The sequence below is a fragment of the Pteropus alecto genome, unplaced genomic scaffold, assembly GCF_000325575.1.
Source record: "Pteropus alecto unplaced genomic scaffold, ASM32557v1 scaffold113, whole genome shotgun sequence".
NCBI classification, from domain to species: Eukaryota; Metazoa; Chordata; class Mammalia; order Chiroptera; family Pteropodidae; genus Pteropus; species Pteropus alecto.
The window spans coordinates 5,847,106-5,865,206 of NW_006433949.1; the positions used below are offsets into that span (position 1 = coordinate 5,847,106).

The 18,101-nt window shown below is 41.3% G+C and overlaps 2 protein-coding genes and 1 pseudogene across 3 annotated transcripts in view; 1 reads left to right on the forward strand and 2 right to left on the reverse strand.

Moving 5' to 3' along the window:
• Positions 1-7,134, forward strand: part of SIRT4 (sirtuin 4) — a 9,602-nt gene extending 2,468 nt beyond the window's left edge. Inside the window, exons 2-5 of one of the 2 annotated variants that reach the window (XM_006908609.3) lie at positions 1,611-2,108; positions 4,546-4,840; positions 4,941-5,152; positions 6,694-7,134. In XM_006908609.3, coding sequence (XP_006908671.1) covers positions 1,612-2,108; positions 4,546-4,840; positions 4,941-5,093 — 945 coding nt within the window. In that variant the 5' untranslated portion in view covers position 1,611 and the 3' untranslated portion in view covers positions 5,094-5,152; positions 6,694-7,134. The remainder of the gene's footprint in view (positions 1-1,610; positions 2,109-4,545; positions 4,841-4,940; positions 5,153-6,693) is intronic. The other variant, XM_015586796.2, reaches the window with a different exon arrangement.
• Positions 191-309, reverse strand: LOC112477259 (annotated as a pseudogene).
• Positions 7,135-13,251: 6,117 nt separating the features above from the next.
• Positions 13,252-16,634, reverse strand: PLA2G1B (phospholipase A2 group IB). Its single transcript, XM_025044536.1, has 3 exons — positions 16,492-16,634; positions 15,888-16,015; positions 13,252-13,455 (listed from the first exon to the last, which is right to left on the reverse strand). Exons 1-3 carry the CDS (start codon positions 16,596-16,598, stop codon positions 13,331-13,333), a joined length of 360 nt encoding a protein of 119 aa, XP_024900304.1. The 5' UTR covers positions 16,599-16,634; the 3' UTR covers positions 13,252-13,330.
• Between the last annotated feature and the right edge of the window lie 1,467 nt (positions 16,635-18,101).

Consider the following 18,101-nt stretch of genomic DNA (forward strand, 5'->3'; position numbering starts at 1 on the left):
AAGGAATTGCTAAATTTTTTTTTTTTTTTTTATTGTGCAGATAGAATAATATAATGAACACAGATCTATGGACCCATCACCCAGCTTCAATAATTCACAACTCTTGGTTAAACTTGTTTCATTTATATACTCCTATCTACTCCGCCACCTCCATATTATTATTATTATTATTATTATTTTATTATTTTAACGCCTACAGCACTCAGTATTCCTAGGTGGTCTCCCATCCAAGTACTAACCAGGCCCGACCCTGCTTTGCTTCTGACATCAGACGGGATTGGGCACGTTCAGCGTGGCATGGCCATAGATACCCCCATGTTATTTTGAAGCATATCCTGCCACATGTAGCATTTCATCCAGATATTTCAATCTATAGCTCCGTAGGATGAACTTTTTTTAAAGTTCACAATGCTATTTGTCATACATTAAAAAATTAATAGTAGCTTCTTAATATTAAACATCCAGTTAATGTTTAATATTCCGATTGTCTTATAAGTGTCATACTTTAAAAGTTTGTTTGGATCAGGATCCAAATAAGGCCTACAGATTACAATCGGTTGGTCTTTAAATTTTAATCTATAAATTCCCCTTCATATCTCTGTACATCTATCTTTTGCAATTTATTTGTTGGAGAAACTGATTTGTCTGTCCTGGAGTTTGCCAATTAACAAATGGCATCATCTAACACATTGCTTTGGTCTCTATAGTTCCTATAATTGTTAATTAGCTCTAGAGACTTGATCAGGATCAAATTAAATTTTTTTTGCTCAGACATCTTGGGTGGCAGTGTGCTCTCCTGTCAAGAGTCTCATAATTCTGGTCCTCTCTTTTTGTAATGTTAGCAGGTGTTGATGCTCAGTGCCTAGATCATACCTTTGTTTTTCAGCTATAAAAACGAATGGAGTTCTGATACATTCTCCCTTCCTCCTGCTCCCAGCAACTACTAATCTACTTTCTATCACTATGGATTTGCCAATTCTGGACGTCATATAAGTGGAATCATATGGTATTTGTCCTTTTGTAACTGGCATCTTATACCTAGCATAATGTTTTTAGTATTTATCTATACTGTAGCAAATATCAGAATTTCATTCATTTTTATAGATGAATAATATTCCACTGTGTGGGTAGACCACATTTTGTTTATCCATTCATTCATCAGTTGATGGTTACCTTTGTTCTTAAAAATGAATTTCTAAAATACAAAACAAAATCTCAAGCTCACAGATACAGAGAACAGATTGGTGGTTGCCAGAGGCAGGGGTTGGGGGATGGGGAAAATGACTGAAGGTCATCAAAAGGTATGAAATTCCAGTTATGAAATAAATGTCATGGGGGTATAATGTACAGCATGGTGACTAGAGTTAAAAATACTGTATTGCATGTTTGAAAGTTGCTAAGAGATTAAATCTTAAAAGTCCTCAACACAAGAAAAAGAATTTTTGTAACTATATATGGTGATGGATATAACTAGACTTCTTGTGATCATTTCACAATATATACATATATTGAATCACTATGTCACACACCTGAAATTAATGTTATGTGTCAGTTATACCTCAATAAATAAGTAAATAACTGGGTTTCTCATGAGGTTTCTTTCTCTCTAGAATGAGAATGAGCTTTGGGTTGACTTTCAGGGCAGCGAAAGGCTGCTGGATGGTGAACCTCAGCCGGCATTGCTCACGTGGCTCCATTGGGTTATTTGTGCCACCAAGTCCTCCTGCAGACCCTGCGAAGGTCAAAGAGTTACAGCGCTTCATCACCCTTTCCAAGAGACTCCTAGTGATGACCGGGGCAGGAATCTCCACCGAGTCGGGGATCCCAGACTACAGGTCAGAAAAGGTGGGACTTTATGCCCGCACTGACCGGCGGCCCATCCAGCATGGGGATTTTGTTCGGAGTGCCCCAGTCCGCCAGCGGTACTGGGCCAGAAACTTTGTGGGCTGGCCTCAGTTCTCCTCCCACCAGCCTAACCCCGCACACTGGACTCTGAGCAACTGGGAAAGACTCGGAAAGCTGTACTGGTTGGTGACCCAAAATGTGGACGCCTTGCACACCAAGGCGGGGAGCCAGCGCCTGACAGAACTCCACGGATGCATGCACAGGTGCAGGAAGGTCTAAACGGTTTGAACGCAGAAACGTGTGCTCCATAAGAGCGGGCACCTTGGCCATCTTGATCACTATTGTCTTCGTTAGACCTTGAGAAAAGGATTTGGGAGTAGGTCGTTTATTTGGGAGGTGATCTCAGCAAACTCAGTGAGGGAGTGGGGAAGTGAATCGGGGAAGGGAGGAAAACCAAGAAAGGGTACGCTAATAAATGGGTTACTGCTTCGGGCAGCTGGAGCTCAGTTTAGTGAGGGCCCTTTGACTGCCTTAGAGAAGGCTTCAGGATTGTCTCACTGAAAACCAAGGAAGCTGGGGTGTTTATCTACCATCTCCGATCCGTCACTGGGCGCAGGTCACTCTTGGGGAATTAAGTCCCTAACACTGACTCTGCTCCTCCAGAGAAGGCTTCCTCAGCCACAGGAAGTTGCTTAAAAGAGAACTGCATGCAGTGACCTCTAGGTGTGTTGAAGGGACTATGAGCAGAGGCCCAACAGCATATGCTACAAACTGCTGCGTCTGGTGCCCAGACACATAGAACACACTATAGCCTGGCATATAGTCAGAACCCAGTAAATATTGATGGAAGGAATCCATGCAGCCCTGGCAATAACTTGTAGCTAATTGGAGACCATTTCCTTATCTTAAAGCCCCAGAGATCCTCCTGCCAATTGTAAAATATTTATTGGGTGCCTGTAACATGTGGTGTGTGCTGGCGTGCTACTTGGTGGTGTGGCAGGATCAAAACCAAAGTATAAAATACGGTCTACTTTATATGTGAGAACTTTGTAATCTGTTTGAGAGAGACCCAAAAATAACATGTTTAATGACAAACAACTCCACACGTGATTGTTAAATTGTGTGGTCCTCGGTAGACATGCTTTACAAGTTTAAAGAAACAGACTGAGTAAAGATCGGAGAAATGAGGACAGCTTTTATGTGTAAGGTGGGGCTTGAGACTGGCTCAGATTTGACCAGGCAAAGAGGGAAAAGAGGGCTTTCTAAACGAAAGGAATTTGTAGAGCCCAGAGGAGTCTGGTCTGGCCTCTGTGGAGACTGCTATGAAGTCAGATGTCTGGGAAGGCTAGACCCAACTCACAGATGCATCTGAAAATCATGCAGTGCAATTTGGGTCTGCTGTGAGAGACCAAAACGGGCCGTTAGTGGTTTCTGAGCAAGAAAGCAACATGACAAAAATAGCATTTGAGGAAAGGCTAGACAGGATTAGAAAGAGTGGCTCAGGGTCAGCCTGAAGGACCCAGACTAAGGTGACATCAGAGGAATGAAAGAACTAATGATGGCTATGGGTCCATTAAAAGTTTTTTTTTTTTTTAATGGTGAAAATTTCAAACATCCACAAAAGTAAATAGTATAATGAACTCCTATATACCATTGCTCAGATTCAAAGATTTTATGTCTACTTTATCTCTTTTTTTCATCTCTTCTTAAATAGTTTAAAACAAATCCAAGACTTGTCATTTCAGAGGATCCTTTTAAGTAAAAAAAAAAAAAAAAAGTCAACATAATCTGATAGCTGACTAGATAAAAAGGAGAAAAAGGGGTAACAAGTTTTTTTCCAAGGGTTTCAGCCCAAGTAACTGGAGAAGTTAAATGATGGTGATGGAGAAGTTGGGGAGGAGTGGTCAAAGACAGAACGTAAACTTGGCAGGACAGTCAAGAAGACTTGGAATTGGACTCGAGTTTGGGAGAGAGAGCAGACGTGGAGTCCTATGCAGGGGAAGCCACCAGCACAGAAGCACTGAAGCCGTGAAAATGGAGAATCCCCAAGGTTAGGAACGTAGAAAGAAAACAAGCTAGAGGATCAAGGAGCAGGGGAGGAACCAACTAAACAACCTTTCATTCCTCCAACAGCTGTTTACTGGGCACCTTTTGGTCATGAGCAGTGGTCGAGAGCGGTGGTCTTGCCAAACAGAGGGCAAGACTTAAAGTTCCTGCCCTCATGGAGCTCATGTTCTCTTGATTAGAGAGCTGACAAGAGAACCGGAAGACACCGTGTCATAGACAGCAAGGAGAGAAAGTGTTTTAAAGAAAGGATGGGGATGAGTCACGACAATTATAGCAGATGAGGACAGCAGAGAAAGGGAATGGAGGGAAAAACTGGTTTGGGTATTCAGGAAATCATTTGGTAAAGAATTGGCAGTTAAGGATAAAAATGAGCTGGCGGAAGGTTAAGCAAGGAGCATATAGTAAGGAAACAAGTGTACATTACTTGTTCTAGAAGGTTTGGCAGTAGAAGGTGAGAAACGGGGGTAGCTAAGGAGGTCAAGAGAAGGTATTCCTAAAATGGAGAAGAAACTGTGGGTGTTAGGAAAAGGAAGCCATGATGGAGGGGCTGTAAATGGCTGGGGATGAAATGTCTTTGACAGCTTCGTTCTTCCCCAGGACAGACCGATCAGTCAGTCTCCTCTTTGGTTTCAGGGTCCTCTGCTTGGATTGTGGTGAACAGACTTCCCGCAGGGTGCTGCAGGAGCGTTTTGAAATCCTGAACCCCACCTGGAGTGCTGAGGCCCATGGCGTGGCTCCTGATGGAGATGTCTTTCTCACTGAGGAGCAGGTACAGAGCTTTCGAGTCCCATCCTGCGCTCGATGTGGTGGCCCCCTGAAACCAGACGTCGTTTTCTTCGGGGACACGGTGAACCCTGACAAGGTGGACTTTGTGCACAGGCGGATCAGAGAAGCCGACTCTCTCTTGGTGGTGGGATCGTCCTTGCAGGTATCTGACTTGGTCAGGGTGGTGACTGTCCCGAGAGGCTCCCAGTTTGGTTTCTGTCTTCCTGCATCTAGAGATCTCTTACCTGTGTCTCCTCGCACAGGTGTACTCTGGTTACAGGTTTATCCTCACTGCACGGGAGAAGAAGCTACCAATTGCAATACTGAATATTGGGCCCACGCGGTCGGATGACTTGGCGTGTCTGAAACTGGATTCTCGTTGTGGGGAGCTGCTGCCTTTAATAGACCCATACTGACACAGTCTGACGTTCCTGAGCCAGAAGCTGGGACTTTCACTTGTGTCCTGCTGCTAACGGTAAATGCCTTCTCAGATATCAGATTCCAGTTCCCATTCAAGTGAGAGCACTGGAAAAATGTACTCGATTCTAGGCTTCTTAATGTATGGCCATTTTTAATTAGTTTTTTAATGTACATCACGCTATACTGTTGAAAGACTATGATTTTCAAATTCTAGGCACATAGCTATTTAAAACAATGTTCCAAAATCTGCCATGACTTTTTTCTGTTTCTTAAAAATAACAGCTTTATTGAGATATAATTCACATCCCATAAAGTTCGCCCTTTAAAAGTATGCAGTTGTTTTTAGTACGCTCAGGAAGTGGTAAAGCTCTGTACCAATCTAATTCCAGAACATTTTCATCATCTCAGGAAGAAACCTTGTACCCATTAGCAGTTGTCCCCCCTGCACCCCACTAGTTGCTGGCAACAACTAATCTTTCTGTTTCAGCCTATTCTAGACATTTCATGTAGTATGTAGCCTTTTGCATGTGGCTTCTCTACTTAGCACAATGTTTATGAGGTTCATCCATATTGTGTCTGTACTTTATATCAATTTTAATGTGAGTGCAATCACTTAAAAATATAAACAGCTTTATTGAGATATGTCACATACCGTACAATTCCCTTGTTTAATGTTTACAGTTTGTTTTTATTCTATTCCCAGAAGACTACAACCATTTTTTTGTTTGTTTTTATCATTTATTTATTTTTAATTTTTAATTAAGTTTATTGGGGTAACATTGGTTAATACAATTACAACCACTTTTTTTAAAAAGCAATTTTAGGCTCACAGGATTGGGCAGAAAGTGGAGAGTCCCCATATGCCCCCTTGTCCCTGCCCACACTCACACCGTACTTATCATTCACCTCCTGAAGGACACCTTGGTTGCTTCCAAGTTTTTGGCAGTTATAAATAAAGCTGCTATAAACGTCCGTGTGCAGGCGTTTGCGTGGATATACGTTTTCAGCCCATCTGGGTAAATAGCAAGGAGTGAGATTACTGGATCGTAAAAGCACGTTCCATTTTGAAAGAAACTGCCAAACTGTCTTCCAAAATGGCTGCACCATTTGCATTCCCACCAGTAATGAATGAGAGTTCCTGTAACAACTACTTTTTAAAAACTATTTTAATTGAACTCTACATATAGAGCAGTCCATGTTTCATAAGCCGGCAGCCTGATTAAGACCTACAGCATCTAGCTCAAGGAACAGGACACGACTAGCACGAAATAAGTCCCCTTGGCACAACTACTTTTTAACTAATTTCTTATTACTAAAATGATACATATTTATTATAGAAAGTTTAGTTGATACAGATAAGTAAAAAGAATATAATTCAAGTTACCCATAATCCTACCACTGAGATAACCAAAGTTTAGCATTCTGGTATAACTAAATCTGTTCTGACAAAAATTGAATCATACTGTTTTATATCCTGTTTCACTTAACACTATATAGTGGCCATATTTACATGTCCTAAATGCTATATTTGTTTGAATTTTCCCCACCCCACTCTTGGCTTATTTTTGGAATTAACTTGTTTCCTTTTCTTTTCAGATCCCTAAGGATTCATCCCTTCTTCCTCTAACGAATCGAAGCTGAGTGCAGCCTGCAGAGAGCAGCAAACCAACATCTCTCTGCCAGCACATCTCTGAACTGGGCAGGTTTCAAAGTCAAGGAGTTAAGAATCTTCAGGCTGATGAGATTTTTCCCTGAAGAAAGACTTTTTTGAAGCAGCAGCTTCTCCTGATAGGAAAACTGCTTCCGCTTCCTTTTTATCTCACCAGGCAGAATGGCCCAGGAACTATGGAGGCCAGAATGGTCTCTGGAGTGCTCGCCCAGGGATTTCACTAATGTAGAGGCTCAAGGGAGAAGGAAATGACTTAATTTACAATTCCAAATGGTTAAATGTCTTTGACTGAACCGGTTTGATATATTTTTTGAAAAGATGAGAATCCTATGAATGAATTTATTAACCAAAGAATAAAGGGATCATTTTTAAAATAGTATACCAGATATGTGGTCTGTACTTATGTTTTTTAATCAGTTAAAAGCAAATGGGGCTTTATCACACGGTTCTCTAAGGATTTCTGCTTGATTTCAGCCAGAATGAGACACCTGCCTTGAACCTAGTCCGTAGAGAGGAAACAGTGAATTCCCAAGTGGGATCTTAAATTGATTTGTTTCTGCCGAGGAAAGCAGCAAGACTTGTTTGATTACTGCATTAGCCAGAATCATTGTACCAAGCTAAAGCTTTCTGCACAATCTCATCAAAAGGTGAAGCGGATAAAAGAATCACAGCCTATTCTGGTAGTCTTTTGTCTACAACTGGGGCAGGCAATACATGTTCATCCTATACCTGCCTAGGAAGCACATTTCAGTTAACTAGAATGACCCAAGATGTTGAGAAAACAGAGTTCTTTTCAGCAGCACAACTGTAGGTTTGCTCATAGCAAATAATTGATTCTAAAGAGGTAGAAGGTTGTTTTAAATCTCATTCCAGCCCCCCCTTTTTTTTTTTTTTTTGCAGATAGAGATCTTAAATGCTTTGAACCAGATTTGCTCAGTTATTTAGAATCAGTACCAATAATTGTACTCAAACCTGAGTCTTTTGAATCTTTTGAATCTCAAGCTATTCTCATTCACAAATTTCACAAATGGTTACTGACAGACATTATATTCAGGTACTAAGGTTACAAAGATACAACCTCTTTCCTAAAGTGGCTCACAGAGGATGTGGTATTTCTCCCGCACCTATTCTCTACCAGAAAGTGTCATGCATGGAATGACAGAATGAGAGAAAATTTAGTCCACCTCCCCTCCCCCCGCACCTTCATTTTTGAGGAAACTAAGATCCACATTTACATAAGGCCACAGTATGTAGTTTCAGAGCCAGGACCATAATCCAAGTAGATTTTTCCACTTGGATCTTTTGTTTTTAAACAGCAGTGCTTCTCATTTGTCTGAAGATTATGGTTAGAAAGAAGTCAGCCTGAAGTAGAAGCAGAAGCCAGCAGTACACCTGGCCAAGGAGACCAGAAAAGGTTAAAATGTGGTGGGCAGTGGAGAGTAGGTTAGGTTGCCAAGGAGGGCAGGCAGGCTCTTTCATCACCTAATGCTGACATGATTCTTGAAACGAAGTCTTGAGGGCCTTAGGAATGTTCTTTTTGTTCACATTTCCTCCTGAGATGGAATTCTTTCCAAAAAATTTGTCTCAAGAGAAGCTTGGTATTTCCTGAAGGTGATGGTTTTCACGTCTCCTTACTTTACATCTTTAGCTTTCTACCAGCGTGGCAGTTCCAAAGCCACCATAAATGCCCTCAATTTGAACAACAAGCATCTACTAGTGTGCACTATCAGTATGTCACTGCCCTGCTTACATGGTTCTAACTGCATAAGCCCAACTTTGGGTATGACTTTCCATCAGACTCTCCTTCAGTTGCTTCCACAATTCTGCTTTGCTATCACAGTTTTAGTAAGTAGGAGTCACAAAGGCAAATGGGTACATAACATGTGAAACTTCCTTCCCACTGATTCATATTTTCTTTCTTATCCTGTCATAATTTGAACATCTTTCTCTCACCTGTCCCTTAAATAGTAGTATTTATTGAGCACATTATCCCCCAAGCAGCTTGTGAAGCATTTTGTAAAACATCAGCTCAATAAAAATCCCACAAGAGATGCTTGAACATGCATAAAAATCAGTCTTCAGTGAATGCTGAGCTTTTCCTGGGAGGATCAAAGGAAGGACCAATAAGAAATTCAACACGCTTAGGTCAGGCACCCAGTACTGAGGGGTTTCCTGAGTTGCAGAACTTTCAGTGCTAAAACCAGGATGATTGGTCACCCTGCTCCTAGGATAGCAGAGGTTGCCACCAGATATAATAGTTAATTCCAGATATATCATTCTTGTTGAGGTTCAGGATGGTGCTCTAAGATCCAGAATATTTTTTCCCCCTCTTTAATCTTCCGCCCCCGACTTCCACCCTGACCTATGGATGTTGCTGTTTCCCCTTAAAAACTGGATCTCTGAAGGTGGAGCATCTCCTCCCACAGGCGTGCACCCAGGGCCTGGTGCCCCTGGCATACCCAGAGGACCTGGCGCACCCATGGTATGGTCCATGGCTCCACCTGGGGTGCGAACCCAGGACCTTCTGCGTGTAAAGCAGACGTGCTAACCGCTACACTATGGAACCACCCCCAGATCCAGATTTTTTACTTTTTTTACAAAGCAGTTAAATTCTACTTCATGAAGGAAGAAAAAAACAAAAACAAAAAAAAACCTTATCCAAGAAAGAAGTGTTGCTTTTTTTTCTCTCTCAATTTATTAGAAAAGGAATATAGCATGGAACTGAAACTCTTAGGCTACGGACTGACTTGGATTTCCATCCATTTCTTGCTACTTACTAGTTAAGTGAGCTTGGGCATATTGTTTTATCTTCAGTCTTTTTTATAAACGAGGATAATAGTAGCTACCTCATGGGGCTGTCATGAAGATTAAACAAGGTAATGATGTGTGTGAAGCTCACAGCAGTGCCTGGCACAAAGTAAACAAATGTCAGCCACTACAATTAGGATATGGGAGGCGGGTGGGATAGTGGGTAAGGAAGCCATCACTTGCCAAACCTTTGTGCCCTATTTACTTAAGTAGACTCAGAGGAGTCTTCTCCTGGGCCACCTTTCCTTTTTGTGTACCTGTTTGTCTTCTTAAAAAATTATGAAAGCCAAGTCTTGCTTGATGTAATAAAGCTTTTCTAAAGAAAATAAAATGTGAATATTCTTCCTTCTCCATTCCCTTGGGAAATAATATTTATTAAACATTTACGATACAACAAGCACTGTACGAAGCGTTTTACAACGCATGGATTCACCTCATTCCTACAACCAACCCTATGATCTGCACACTATTATTTCTTTTGAAAGATGAGGATCCTGAAACTTACATGCCTTGCCCAAATGTCACCTAGGGTGACCAGTTCAGTAATCAAACCGGGTCCATCCTGCTCTCTTTAACGCTGCAGAAACCCAGTGGGTAACTAAGCAACTGTATTTTGGGAAGGAAGGGCAAGGCTCAAGAAACTTACATAAGTGACCCAAGCTAGATCCTGTAAAATGAATAAGCGTTCACCAGGTGGGAAAAGGGGGCCATCCCAACTGGAGGGAACAATAAATACAAAAGCATGGAGGTCAGAACTGCAAATCCTTTCGCCTTTTTTTTTTTTTCCCTCTTGAAGGTGGGGGTGGGGATTCAAGTGTGGACTTAAGACGCACCGAGAGGCCTTTGGCTCTGCCTAAAACTCACTTGCCTCTCCCCTTGAGTCCTAGCACACTTTCCTGGCCCCGCGCCCCCGGCTCTTGCCCGGATAAAAGCAACGAGGGAGTTACCAACTAGAAAGTCGCGGGGGGCTGGGAAAAGAGGAGAGTGTGCATAGGGGGTAAGAGACCCAGAGAGGGACGAACATGGCAGGAAAGTTGGACCCAACGTCACATCCCCGTGTGTTCGCCTTCTTGTCACACTCGATCTGTCCTTCCCGTGGGATGCTGCCTCAGGAGAAGGGTGTACTGGGGCCCCCCTTCCCTTGGAGGCCACCTCAAGGAACTATTACCAACCACTGCGCCTGCGCTGGCGAGGGCCCTACGCCCGAGAGAGGCGGGGTCTGAGTCTGGCGCGGAGGTAGGCCGGAAGCTGGACCTCTGTTCACCAATAGAAAAGAGAAATCGAGAACCACGTGCCCACGAGATACCCAATCACATTTCCTACTCCGAAATCCCTCGCGGGCGCATTCACAGGATTGGGCGCGGAGAATCACGTGATCCCAAAAGGTAAATACAGCCACGTGTTTTTTCACGGACTGCGGCAAACCATTGTACCGCGCTGTATCTTCATTAAGCAATCATTTGACAAGCCTGTGAGATGTTCTAAGTACTGTGAGGATACTGTGGCCGCTAGGCTATAATCCAGACTTTAAATTACTCTCCGTCCGGTTTATTTAATTATTTATTCATTTAAATCTTTCCAGCCACTCTTCTAGTGTTTCCCGTATTCCCTTTACTTTAATGAGCATCCAGCAGATGCTCATTAAAAGATTGTTAAAGAAATGTGTCCTCTCTCTCCCCTAACCTTTGGGATAATAAAAAAGAGAAAAGTTTTTAAGTCAGAGGATATTTTTAGAGCCCAGCTTGTGTCCTCAGGTGACTCTTCTCTCTCTGTTGTTTGTTTTATTATGGGGGGAGGGGAGTGGGAATAAGCAACAGTCTCCTGAAATCTTACCTTTCTTCCACCCAAACAGGGACTTGCAGTTTCTTTCCACCGAAGAAAGACATTTATGATCCTTACGATTCGTTGAAGGCTGAGGCCAGGTCTAATTTAATTTTTGCATCCCTTGCAATCCTACTGTAACATAGTGTGCACAGAATGGCCGTCAATCTAAATTTGTTGAATTTGAATTTGAAAACATTCCCATTCTTGCCTGAGCGCTAATGAACTACATTTCGTTCCACATTTAGCAATTATTTATCAAGTGCCCGCTGTGTGTCAAGTACAGTAGTAGGCAAGTAGGGATACAAAAATGATTAAGACACCTCGCTCTGCCTTTGGCAAGTTCACTCTTCCTAATGTCACTCTTCCTAATAATCCAGATTTGTGATATCACTCTTCCTAATAATCCAGATTTGTGTTCCAGTCTCAGCTGTGCCATCTATAATGGGTGACCATTGACAAATCACTTGCCTCTTTGAGCCAGTTTCCTCATCTGTAAAATGAGGTAATAATACTTACAACTATAGAAGTGTTCTGAGGATGATGAAGTAATTGTTCAAAATGCTTGGCACCATCTGGAGCATAGAGCATAGTGTATGTAACATAGCATACACCAGTTTGAAGAGGAAGATAAAAAGCCTCAGAAATGATTAAACTGAAGGCGGCTACTAACAATAAATTATTGCCTTGAGACTAGCCTCAAAAACATTGTATTCTCAGCATTTTGTACGGTGGCTAGCCCAAAGTGAGTATTCAATAAATATTCATTGAATGGATGAATGAAATGAGGGAGAAATTAGGTCAAAAGACAAATCCACACACACTCCCTTCATCAAAAGACAAATCTACACTGTCCTTTGCTGCCCACCACATACACTCAGCAGTGGCCACTCTTCTATTAACCTCCGGTGGTTTAAAACTGCTCAGTGCTGGCTTCTCATAGTCTGTGTTGTCCTTTCTCATCTTTGCTTTCCTAATCCAGTTTCCTTATCTTCCCTTCCCTGCTCTTTCTGGTGAATTTCAGGGCCAGTGTAGTCATAAAGCCCAGCAGAGAAACTTGGTCTAGTAACTTAGTGGTTAAGAGCTCAGGCATTGCCATGGGATAGAATTGGTCAAATCCTGACTCTGCCATTTGTGTGATCTTGGGCAAGTGACTCAATCTCTGAGTTTTTAGTTCCTTGTGCATAGCACAGGGGCAATAATATCAATCTCACACAGCACATTCAAATATTTAATGAGATGAGATGAAGAAAGCCCTTAGCGAAGAATGATATGCAGTAAGTGGTCAAGAAGTAGCTGTTATTTTATTATATTTGATGACTGCAGTGTAAAAATCAGCTTGTAGAGTGTGGTGAAGTCTTTGAAAGGCTTAGAAAAAGAAAAGAGTTGTAGAAAAATGGTTTTACATGATTGGAAAAGGAGGCAGAGAAATGAGAAGGGGAGAGGTCTGGCTCATACTGAAACAAGAGCCTACCTCTTCAGGCAGGGCAAGGTAGTGGTTAAGAATGTGCATTCTGTTAGACTGGCTTGGTTTACATTCCTTCTTTGCTACTTACAAGATACATTACATTGGGCAAGTGATCTTTCCTGTTGAGCCTCAGCTTAGAAAAATAAGATTTGCTAACAGTGTCAGAACCTCATAGGGCTGTCCAGAGAATTTAGAGACAAGACATACAATCCTGTCTCAGAGTAAATAATCAGCAGTTGTTAATCATTATTCAGGTCTCATGGTGCTCACTTCCTGGAAATATCCATCTAATTCAACTTCTAAGGCTGGAAAGAATGATGCTCACAAAGACTAGGAAGAGACTTAGTCATGTTCAGTAGATAAAGAATAAAACAATCTCCAAACGTGAGGCTTTTCAACAATGTGCTTTATTGGAGGGTACAGTGTAAGGTGAATGCCATAAGGATGATGCTTTCCAGAGGCAATACTCAATCTTTACAATACTTCTTGGTGTCCAGATTCTTGTAAGCCTTGTTGTACGGGGCCTTTGAAAAGCAGATGGCAGCACTGCGGTCGCAGTTGCAGATAAAGGCCTGGCATTCTTTGTTTTTGCCTGGAAAAGAGCAAGAGGAGAGGACTGAGCCAAGGTGGATCCTGCTTTGTACAATCCAGGGGCAGGAAGAATTAAATGGAATAATTTAGTGGCTGTTCCATTGGTGCAAATTTAGAGTTGACAGATTAAGCAAATAAAAATACCAAAATTTCAGATAAACGATGAATGCAAAGTTTGGAACATAGACTAAAAAATTGTTCGTTGTCTATCTCAAAGTCAAATGTAACTGGGCAACGTGTGTTTTATCTGGAGATCCTGGATGTGATCGCTGCCTTTCAGAACATTTATTTCATACTCCTAAATGAGCTCACTGCTTTTAAAACCCATATAGCTACAGATCTCTGATAACATAGACAGGCAAGTATAAAACATATAGAAAACACTAAAATGTAACACTTAAGGAAGCAAAGTATTATTCATTTCAATTTAGCAAAATTTAGTAAGCCAATTTCTCTACTTTAAAGCACATATTTTTAAAATTATAGAATATCATTACAATAGGATATTATATAAACATTTAAAAGAATTAAGTATGTCTATATGTGGGAATATTTTTATTTTATTAAAGGTATTTTATTAAAGGAAAAATATCTTGGAAACTAGTAAACCCCCCAAAATTTTAAGGGATATATATCAAATGGTTATCTTTGTGTAATAGTATTATAGGTGCCTTCCACTTTCCATGATATATTTCTGTAGAGTTGGAAATTACATTACTTTGGCCTTGTTTACTTTTGTAACCAAGAGAAACAGCACAGATAACACTTAAAATGCGTTTGAACTTTATTATCCATAATTTAATTGTCTATCTTTGCTTACCTTCAATAATCTTATTAAAGTTTTGTTTCTCTCTGCTCTTTTCTTTTAAAAATCACAAATGTTTTCCTTGCCCAGTGAATGCCCATTAAGGCATAAATTAGCAATTAGATTATAAAGTGCACAATGAGATAATTATTTAGTGAGTTATTGTTAATTAATATGAATAAATATTGTGATGCAGGCTTCTTGACCCAGTGGGTGGGGGGGAGGGCAGCTGCATTTAAAAGAAACTATTTATAAATATGCATATGTGTGTGAATGTCTTTCCCCTGGGGAGAGGCTCCATAACTTTCATCAGATTTGTAAAGGAGTCTGGAATCCATAACAAGGAACCCTTGCCAATCAAATTGTAGTGCAAAAATATGATTTTCCATATATTTGACTTTCCAACGTGGACCACGACCCAACTATCTGTTCCCAGGGGACTGTATAAGCAAATTAAGTCACATTATGCAGCAATTAAAGGAATAACAATGACGACTATGAGGCAATACAGGAAAATGGTCATAAAGTGGTGATAAGTGAGAAAAAGCAGAATTCAAGATAGTATCTAGCCTCTGCGTTCATCATTTACCAAGCACCTACTATATGCCAGACACTGCTCTAGATTCCTATAGATCTTAGTTTCTATTGGAGAGATAGACAATAAGGAAATAACTTTGGTACATCAGACGTTGATAAATTCTGTGGAGGAAATAAAGCAGAGAGAGAAGACAGAGAATGCTGGAGAGATGGAGGGAGTATGCATGGGATTCAAAAGAATGTGAGGGAAGACCTCACTGAGAAAGCGACCTCTAAAGAAAGATCTGGACTGACGGCATAACCCAAGCAGATATGTGGTGGGAAGTGTTCCGTGTAGAAGGAACAAAGGACTTGAGGTTAGGGTTAGGGTCACATGCCTAGCCATGATTCGAATGACATAAACCTTGTTCCAAAGACAAGGGCAAATGGGAACACGGAGGCATGAAACTGTTTATTTCTTAAGATGGTGGGATTCCAGGTAACTTTTTCCGTGGCAATTTTGCATGTGAATTATGGTTCTTTCAATGTCGTTTGTACTGTAGCGACAATACCCTTCATCTCTCTGAATTGTCTTCTCTTCAGAACCTCCATCATGGAGGCGTGTATTTTACCATGAGCGCTGCATAACTTAGTTGTTAAGTCCAGAAACTTTGAAATCAGAAGCAACTGAGTTCAAATGCCCACCCTATCGCTCATAAACCATGTGATTTGGCGCAAATGACTATTTTTGAGCCTCAGTTTCCTAAGCTGCAAAATGAGATTAATAAAACCTATCTCATATACACGCCTCTCCTAGTACCTGGCATGTAACAAGAGCCTAGTTCTGAGCTCTTTTTATGAAATAACAAAGTGGCATAGCTTTGGAGTCATACAGACCTGTGATCAAAAACCAAACACCACCATTTATGAGCTGTGTGCCCTTGGGCCAATGGCTCAGCCTTCTGAGCCTCAGTTTCCTCATCTGTAAAATGGGGATAATAGTGGTACACTTCCTGGCACTAAGGAAATGATCACTAAATAGTGGCTATCATTACTATTATGTACCCCCATGCCTATTGAGGGCCTACAAGCCAACAAGGGGGTAAACATACTGCTGCAGGTGACCTCTGAACCAGAGCAAGAGTACGAGTAGCTTTTGGTGTAGGGGTTGTCCAGGAGAAATTTGCAGCTTTTCAGTTCCTTGGCTTGGCCGTAGCAGTTGTCGTGTGTCTGACAGCACCTGGAGAGGTCAAAGGACAGAGCTGAGGAAGAAGCAGGTGTGGAGCAGCAAGTCAGCTTGCACCTGCTCTCTCTCAGGAACAGGTGGGGGATATTTTAGCTTACATGATTTTATAGCTTGAAAAAATTTTAGTTCTTTTATCATGTTTATTGAAGACTATTTTTTAAATTGGTGCAGGAATACGCCCATTCGGAATCACGTATTCTGAAGATGCTACGATGTTTTGTGTTGCAAAGTCTCGCCACTAGAGGGCAGCAGCACCCATTATCCCATATCTCCCACGTTCCGCTTTCCTTCCTCAACAGGGAGCGTTGAATTTAAGGTCCTCTTGGAACGTATTTGTTTATATGACAAGATATGAAAGAATGTTATCTTTAGCAAATATGCAAATCCCCTTTCTTGTGAGATCCTTGGCTCGTGCCCTCCCCCTGCTCCACCGGTACTCCACTCACTGTCCCTGCAGATCAATCACTCACCTGTCCAGTTCATCCACGGGAGTGCCGGATCCACCCAGGCCACAATAGCAGCCATAGTCGTTGTAATCTTTGAAGGGGTCACTGCTGGGGATCGTGCATTTGATCATGTTGCGGAACTGCCACACTGCCCGCGGGGACACGCCACTTCCGGAAGCGCCCACTGCAAAAAGACATAGCCGGAGTTCAAATCATTCCTGGTTGGCTCTGCCAGCACTCCAGGGGCCCCAACACGTGCCTGCTGCCCCCTGATCTCTAGCAGCTGCCGCCTTGGAAGAAAGCTGGATACAGAAACCTGGTAAAGTGACTACAGATTTTTTAAAATGAAAATTAAAAATTAAAAATTTTATTGAGATCAAATTCGCATAACATAAAATTCACTATTTTAGCCATTTAAAGTGTATAATTCAGTGGTTTAGTATATTCAGAGTTGTGCAGATATCAACACTGATTCCAGAACATTTTATCACCCCAAAAAGAACACCCGATACTCATTAGCAAAAGGTCCCCTTTCCACCCTCTCCTCTGGCAACCATTAATCTGCTTTCTGTCCCTATGGATTTGTCTACTCTGAACACTTCCATATAAGTGGAATCATACCAGATGTGACCTTTCGTGACTGGCTTCTTTCACTTAGCATCACGGTTTTGAGGTTCATTTATGTTATAACATGTATTAGTACTTCTTCCTTTTTCACAGGTGAATAATATTTCACAGTACAGATCGCATATTTTATTCATTCATCACTTGATGGGCATTTGGATTGTTTTTACTTTTTGACTCTTATGAATAGCGATATTAACATTTATGTATTAGTTTTTGCGTGAACGTATTTTCAATGGAGACGGCTTTAAACTATCTCTACCGTTTATCCAGCAAATGTTTATTGAACACCTACTATTGGACAGTCACTAATCTAGGAGCTGGATATACATATATAAAAACAAAAAATCTATAAAGTCATTGAGCTTAGATCCTAGTGAGGGAGAAAACCAATAAGCAATACATATAATAAATAGGGAAATCAGATATTGTGTTAGAGGGTGGAAAATTGGAGCAGGGTAAGGAGAATCTGAAATGAAGGGGATGAGTGGGGAATGTTGGGGTTGAGGTGGGGCAGGAGTGCAAGGAATAATGAGGAGGCCTCTGTGGCCTTCCATTCGCAATCTTTTTTTGCCTCAAGGCCCACACACCTGCTGTTCCTGCTGCCTGGCACACTTGTCATCTCACTTTTCAAAAGGCTGGAAGATCTTGATTTAAATGCAAACTCCTCATTACCCCAATAAACTTAATTTAAAAAATCTTTTTAATGAAAATAAATAAATAAATGCAAACCCCTCAAAAAGAAAGTGTTTGGCATATAGTAGATGCTCAACAAATATTTATTGAGTTAGTTTAAAAAGTCTGACTCTGGCTGAATAGTTGCCCATATGAAGCACTAGACTTGGCACAATAGAATCAGGGAAGAAATACCCCATTACTTCATTTGCAGAGCCTTACCCTGTGAGATTTGATGCCCTAAAGACAAAATGGCATGAAACGATTTGGGGGTCCCGTTTCAATCAGCCACCAGTATCGTCGCTTTGCCACATGCCTTACCCTTTCTTTCTTTG

Bases quoted from the DNA above. Each gene is read 5' to 3' on its own strand.
- PLA2G1B (XM_025044536.1), bottom strand. From the start codon at position 16,598: ATGATCAAATGCACGATCCCCAGCAGTGACCCCTTCAAAGATTACAAC. The intron at 16,016-16,491 runs GTGAGTGATTGA...TGACCTCTCCAG, and splicing joins CCCGTGGATGAACTGGACAG to GTGCTGTCAGACACACGACA. The intron at 13,456-15,887 runs GTATGTTTACCC...GCTCTTTTCCAG, and splicing joins TTCAGAGGTCACCTGCAGCA to GCAAAAACAAAGAATGCCAG.